Here is a 7,526-nt window from a genome sequence, read left to right as displayed (position 1 = left end):
AGAGAGAGAGAGAGAAGCGAATGCAGAGAGAGAGAGAGAGAGAGAGGGGAATGCAGAGAGAGAGAGAAGGGAATGCAGAGAGAGAGAGAAGGGAATGCAGAGAGAGAGAGGGAGGCAGGGAGTGGGGGACAGAGCGAGAGAGCGGGATGCAGAGAGCGAGAGAGACACAGACACACACAAAGGGACAGTGATTAACTCACCTATCCTGCTCATTATGAAGGGGTTGCGACTCGGACAAAGCTAAGGACCGGTGTATAATAAACAGCATTTGCCTTCAGTGACTTATACTCCAAACTGATCTCAGCAAGTTTCATACAAGAGTGGGGCATAAATGGGTGGCATTTCAGCCTGCCTTTAGCTGCTCTTCCAGCCTAACGTGTAGATGTGTCTTTGAAGGAGGGCCTTCTGTGCATCTCTCCGTTACCCATGTGCACACAGACCGTCTCTCACTCTCACACCCTCACTGCAGGTCTCTCTGTCTCTTGCCCCCTCTCCCCCTCGTGCTGCTGAAGCTAGGCTATCCCATTCTACCACCCTGATGGCAGTCATCAGAGCAATCAGTGTTTGTGGGGTGAGAACAGCAGCTGCCGAGAAGCAGGTTCTGGCAAACCTGTCTCTTCCCCGTTTCTGTAATTTGAACAATGAGTTAGCAAGCCATGTAAAGATGAATGGCAGGCTGAACCTTCAGCCACTGGCCATGTGTTTCTCAAGTCTTCAAGGGATGAGCTCGCCCGTGGCTACAGTCCCTCTCAAAACCTACAAATCGAGCTACAACATCTAATGCCAACACATCAGAAAGAGCAAAAGCTGAGGAAATTCATGAAGCCAAGTTCAATGCAATTTACTTTAACATTTGGCAATTCATTTGTAAATGTTATTGTCATATTCCTCCATTTGTGGCCTTTATATCTATATCTTTAGATCAATTATTCTGACCGACAGGCAACTATAAACTAATTCTACCTGCTGCAAAGTCAGAGTTGACCTACAACATGGTCTGTCTGGACACACTAATTGACAGTTACCCCGTTACATCAATTCCCACTGCTAGCAGCAGAGACGCACTACAAAACAAAAGTCTCAAATTATAAATACCTCTGAATATCTGCTTGTGGCAAACTGTTATAAACTGTCATCATGTCCATAGCATTTGCATAATCCCAGCCATTCAAAAGAAACCGATCTTTCTGTAAAGCAAGAAGCCCAAACCATTTTAAATTAGAAACAACCTCAGACTGTACTTAAAGTTGTTTAATATTTCAGAACCATTGCAATCAATTCGAAATTCAATAAAATGAAAGAAGGCAAACATTTATTTCCATTAGAATCTCAAACTCTCTCAATGTGCTTAATTAAAAGAGTGCAGTGACCAGCGATATAAACAAACGGCATTTATGTTCAGTACCAGAAACATTATTCAAACAAAAACAAGTGACCGATCAATTTGAGCTTAGTGGTGCTGGTTGAAGGAGGAATTTGGTCCAGGCGAGAGAGGGAGCATTCTTTTTCTTCTTGTAACTTTACCGTTAATCTGCACTGGCAAATCAAACTATGCTTTCACATCTGATCCTAAAGATGGCATTGCTGAAAATGCTGCTTTCAGTGGAATGTCAGCCTACATTATACCTTCAAGTCTTCACAACCTTTTGACCTACAGGATGGCAGTATTTCCAGTGTTTGGGCTATATATAGATGTCACCTTAAGACCCTTGAGAAATACTACCAACACTGTTCGAGATAGATTCTTCACATCAGCTGGGAGGACATGCACACTAACACCAGTGTCCATGAAGCAGCTAACAGCACCAACGTCAAAGACACGATCATTCAACACCAGAGATCCAGCCCTGCACCTTGTTGTCTCTATCATTCAACACCAACTCTGTTTGGCTGGACACATTCCGACTAGCAAAGCAAATCTTCTTCGCCCAGCTCAAGGAAGGCACTCGAGCGAGAGAAGGACAAAGGAAAGGTTTCAAAGACACCCTCGAGGCCTCCCTCAATGTCAATGCATGGGAGACCCTCATTCAGAAAGAAACCAGTTTGGAGAAAATGTGAAAGTTCACAATTCTTTGAGAACACCCTTCAGCAAGACGGTATAAAGAAAAAGAAATGGAGAAAGGAATGCCAATGATCTCAAGGCCAAGGATCACATCCATCTCCTGGAAACACCTGCCAAATGTGTGGCTGGAGATGGGGCTCTGGTTGCGAAGTTGGGCAGAGTATTTGTGGATTAGGAGGCAGGATGTTAAAATTTGGTGCGTGTAAAGTGCTACATGGGTGGGGGGGGGGGGGGGGGGGGGGAAGCATTGCATGGTCCCTTCAAAAAATTCTGCTTTTTCTATCCTTGGAGATGTCTGTGAGCAGATGTCTGCAAGCACAGAGAGCACACAAATTAAAACATTTGTATCAAAAGATCAATCAGTTAGCAGGCCAAGCAGCAGTTTTGATTTGTGACCAAGACAAGTTTTGAATTTAGCCAGTTTGAACCAGGCACTTAGAGACCAAAAAAAACTAATTAAATTTAAATCTGATGGTTTTGACAACATAGGACTAATCTTATTGTAAGAAATTGATATGTCATCAAGGGTATAAAAGAAGGGGCAGTTGGGCACAGACAGCAGAACTGCCATCTGCCAGAGTTAACAGTCTCAGCTTTCAAGAGAGAATTGCCGGCTCTCACAGCCTTCTCTAAATTTTAGAGAAAGTATCATCTAAATCAAAGGTTCCTAGCGCACAACTGGTTAACATTCCCGACAGAAGAATCGACGGAGAAGGCACAGAACATTCCGGAAGACACGTAACCTGGCTGTAATTTTGAGACTAAATTCTACTTTTATTAAATTTTATATCAGTTGGACTTGTATTTATTGGAACAGCATACCATTAGAATCTTGGTTTATTTGGAAATAGTTAGTAGTTACAAGGGGTTTATTTAGTTTGTTAATAGTTTAGTTAATTTGTTTTACTGTTAGAGTTAGATAAATAAATTATTACTTGTTGATTGTAAAGTGAGTATCATGGATTTATTTGATTTAACCACTAGAAGTTGCTGAAAGGCAGGTTACACCACTTTTCACACTCCATTTATACACATTACAGGGCAAGGTGCTCCTCTTTGAATGTTTCGATTTTATTTCTCAGAGGCGGAGGGATCAACCTCTGCTTTATAATAGCTCTAGGATCGGGCTCACATTGGCCATGCAAGGACCCAAAGGACACACAACCAGTGACATGGAATTTCCTAGGGGCAATCATACTTGTTAGCGATTGATTACCAATGTTTTCAATGTGCATTTTATGAGGCTTCAATGAATTGTTTAATGAGCTCATTCAATAGCATTTGACAAATAGAAGGAAGACAGGAAATCTAAAGAAAAATATTGTGACAGACTAATCGGTAAAAGCACAGCTCAGCATCAACAAAACCGGTGAGTGAGAGCCTGAGGGAAAACAGTGCCAGAGGACAAGAGGAATTAGGGACAGACAAACAATCCTAATGGCAAACAGGGTAACAGAGCAACAATCATTCAGAAGCCAGCCCTAAAAAGAAGGATTCACAGAATCCAAAAGTAAAGGAGCACAGACTTGAGAGAATTTAGAGAGGTTTGTGAGTTACAAGTAGAAAGTTGCTAATAATAGGCCTAAATTACAAAGCCTAGAGTTAAGGGAGAATGACTTATAGATTAAAAAAAAACTTCAAATGATGTAAGCAAAGGGAAGGAGCTAATTTGTGAGCAGCTGATGAGTTTTGTTTTAAATCTCTGTCAGGAACAAGCTTCAGTTTTATTCTGTGTATGTTAAGTTAGTAGTCTAATTTAAAAACACAAGCTTGGCAGGGGATCTCTGTCCTGTGTCTCATGGGACTTCTGCTCGTGTGCTGGACAGGTGGAGGTGCAGAATGTGCCATCAGCTGAAGTTCAAGGCTCCTGAGCAGCAGCTGCCATCATTACAGTACATTTACAAAACTGAAGCTACATGGGTTGCACGCTTCAGGAGCTGGCCACCCGACACCTTAAGGACATGTAAAAAGAAAGGGCATGGGCCATCAGACAGCCAAGGAGGACAAGCCATGGAATGCAGGACTCCCTGCAACCCGCTCTCTAGCTGCTATTCAATTCTGTTGTCAGTGTGGATGATGGTAAGGTTCTAGTAGGTTAGGATTCAGTAAGATTGGGAGGTGGTGGTCGGATAAACAGTGCCGGGGATTCATTAGTCACACAAGGAGGGCTTTTCCACACCATGGATGATTCCAGGATAGTTTGTTGTTTTTCCGGTGCCAGGGTTAATTTGCAACTCAACAGAAATCACTGACCGAGGGATACTCAGAGACCGAGAGAGGGAGAGGGAGAGGGGGAGAGGGAGAGAGAGAGAGAGAGAGAGAGACACAGAGACAAATAGATACGCAGATAGTCAAAAAACACACAGGTATAATGTGTTTCCTAGACTTCAAAAAAAATGTAAGCACAATGTCGAAGGTTGTAATCACTGGGTTATCGCCTGGTCCCAAGTCCTAGTTAATGAATACAAGGACATTGGGCAGATAAAACCATTGCTAGAGAGAAGTTGCAGGAGAAAAGGGCTTTAGATTTCTGGGACATGGGGATCAATCCTGTGGGAGTTGGGACCTGCACAAGTCAGGGCTGTTTCCACCTCAACTTTCCTTGGCCCAACACACCCTCCAAGCTGCAGAGTCGCTGGGACACCACATACTTCAGTGTGTAAACGAAAGGCTGCTGCTTGTGGAAGCCACTGGCACGTACGGACCTCGGAAATCACATAGCGACTATCAAAAAGTCATGGCATCATTGCCTAGGATCATACTAGTACTGCTGGGGAAAGGTTTAAACTAACTTGTTGGGGGATGAGAACCTGAGCACAGATTCAGAAAGGCGAGAAGCAAATTTGAAAACAGAAGGTAGAAAATTAGAAACCAAGTGTAGAAATCAGATAAAAAAAGCCTATAAAAACACAAAGATGTTGTTCAGTGATTAGAATATTACTCAATACGAGGACTCAAGTGGATAAGGCAGATGAGTTCAGGATTCGACTAACACCTGGGATATTGCCATTACTGGAATATGCCCCCTAGTTCTGGGCACACCCTTCAAGAGGGAACATCCTTTTCCACATTTACATTGTCAAGACTGCTTAGGATTTTATCGAGTTCAATCAAGTCACCCCGACCCTGCTGAACTCCAGTGGAAGCAAATCCAGTCTTTCCACTTTTCCCTCATAATACAATCTGTTCACTCCAGGAATCAGCCTGGTAAACCTCCTCTGAAAAACATTCATGCATTTCCAACCTCCCTTGATTAAGGAAACCAAAACTACACAGTAATCAAGGTGTGATCTCACCAAAGTCCTATATAACTGAAACATGTTTAAGGGACCACATTTTTTGTGAGGACTAAAAAACTGAAATGGAAGTTGGACTGCTGTGACAGCTATACCAGGAAAGCTTTTTGGCAACTTGGAAATCGAGTGTTGCATATAGTTGAGCTGTGGGATACAATGTTGCTCTTTGGTAACAGAAAGAGGGAAAATACAAGACTAAATGCCATCAAGAATCTTTTGAGTTAAAGACATTCTTTCCAGCAACAGCCTTCTGATTGGTTGAGCTATGAAGTGTTTAAGAAGCTACAATTGCCAGGAGCAGAGTGTGAAAACCAGAATCTGCAGACAGACTGCATTGTTTCCGCTCCCCGTTTTTTTTTGGGGGGGGGGGGAGTAAAATTCTGGGGGTAACAAAAATTCAAGAAAACCTCAGAAATAATTCAGACAAGAACCAAGTTCACCTGATGAACCATCGATTCAAGGGATGACTATCATGACACAAAACATCTCATCGCATTAAAACTGAAAGAAAAAGAAAAGAACTTTCTACCTTGTGGTCTGGATTTTTGACCCCCAGAATTTTATTTACAGTGTACATGTGTTTCCCAAACATAGTACATGTGTCAAAATATTTGTCTTTTGTAAGTGTGTATAGTTTGAGTTGCATGACATCCTTTATGGTCACTAGTGTATGTGTCACAACAAAAAAATATTCTTTTCTGTCATTGAAGAAAACTGGTGTGAATTATTTTTGTTCCAAGTAGCAATTGGTCGAGGCAAACGAGTCATTGCGGTGGTCTCATTGATATTTTTATACATTAAACATCTTGTGATGATTTGTAGAAGAGTGGGGCATGATTATTGACACATTGTTCCAAGTTAAGTCCAAGTGATGCATGACATCCTTACTCTTGCACTCAATTTCTCTCCCAGTTTGGGATACTATCCCATTAGCCGCCTAAATCATTTGCTGCATCCTAACTTTGTATGGCCCATGCACCAAAACACCTAGGTATAAGACAAAATCCTGAGCGGCAATGCTAATGTCATTGAGAAAGAAATGGATTAATAATGGGCAGCATGGATTTGTTAAGGGAAGATAAAGTTTGACTGACTTCTGAGGAGGTAACGAGGAAGACTGGGTAAGGAACAAGGAGATTACTGCCACGTTGTTTTAGCAAAAATTATTGACAAGGTTCTACTTGGGAGATTAGTCAGTGAAGTCGAGCTTCATGGAATCCAAGAGAAAGTGACATATTGTATCTAAAATTGGCTTGGGGTAGGAGAATTTAGAAATAAGGACTGAACTGTGAATGTTAATGGGCTACTGTTGCTAAGCAACAAATTACAGCTGTAATTGCAAAGTAGTGGAAGCTGAGATTAAAAAAAAAATCACAAATGCCGAGGAACAAAGGAATGGTGGCACTGGCAGTAATGGAATGTGAATCTGTACAGACAGCAAGACAGACACCGAAGAGGTGACATGGTAGATTAGGATCGAGTACAGCAGCATCAATATCAATAAGTAGAACAGAGGGAAGCAAGTCGTGGAAATAGGATTTAAACCCTGGCTGAAAGTTGGTCAGGATGAGAACCTAGGACCACCACTTGTGAGAAGGACAACCCCAAGTCACTGATTTGCAGAAGGATGACCCTGCATTGCAGCAGCTCACCAAGGCTTCTTCAACAGAACCTTCTAAAATCTTTAACCACTACCAAGTGGACTGTAGTGATTCAAGAAGGCAGCTCACCACCACTTTCTCAAGTGCAACTAGGGACAGGCAATAAATGCTGGCCCAGCCAACAATGCCCACAACCCACAAATGAATTTAAAAACCCACCTAGAAAGTGGAAAACAACCAATGCATGGCAAACCACCAACTGCAATGTTTTCTCCAAAAACAGTACTATTCAGACTTAGAAGCATAATGGCCAGTCTCTCTTTGGTGCTGGGTCAAATCCTGGATCACCCTTCCTAACAGCACTGTGGGGGTACCTATAGCACACGGACACCAGCATTTCAAGGCAGTGCTCAAAACCACCTTCTCAAGGACAATTCGAGCTGGCATATAGATACTGGCCTAGGAAGAAACATTTGCAGCACAATGAAAGAATAAAAAACAAATTCATTTGAGGAGGGAAAACAAGACAAGGAAACATACAGCAATCCAAATTAAGTGGTATTACAC

The 7,526-nt window shown here is 42.2% G+C and overlaps 1 protein-coding gene across 1 annotated transcript in view; it reads right to left on the bottom strand.

The window, feature by feature from the left end:
* Window positions 1-1,085: 1,085 nt before the first annotated feature.
* The window catches only part of lcmt1 (leucine carboxyl methyltransferase 1), a 33,890-nt gene continuing 27,449 nt past the window's right edge, over window positions 1,086-7,526 (bottom strand). The window contains exon 10 of the mRNA XM_020523742.2: window positions 1,086-1,187. Within this exon, the coding sequence (XP_020379331.1) occupies window positions 1,086-1,187 (102 nt within the window). The remainder of the gene's footprint in view (window positions 1,188-7,526) is intronic.

This window comes from Rhincodon typus, chromosome 21 (genome assembly GCF_021869965.1).
Source record: "Rhincodon typus isolate 14 chromosome 21, sRhiTyp1.1, whole genome shotgun sequence".
In the NCBI taxonomy this organism is placed as follows: domain Eukaryota; kingdom Metazoa; phylum Chordata; class Chondrichthyes; order Orectolobiformes; family Rhincodontidae; genus Rhincodon; species Rhincodon typus.
This window is presented reverse-complemented; position numbering and strand designations above follow the sequence as displayed.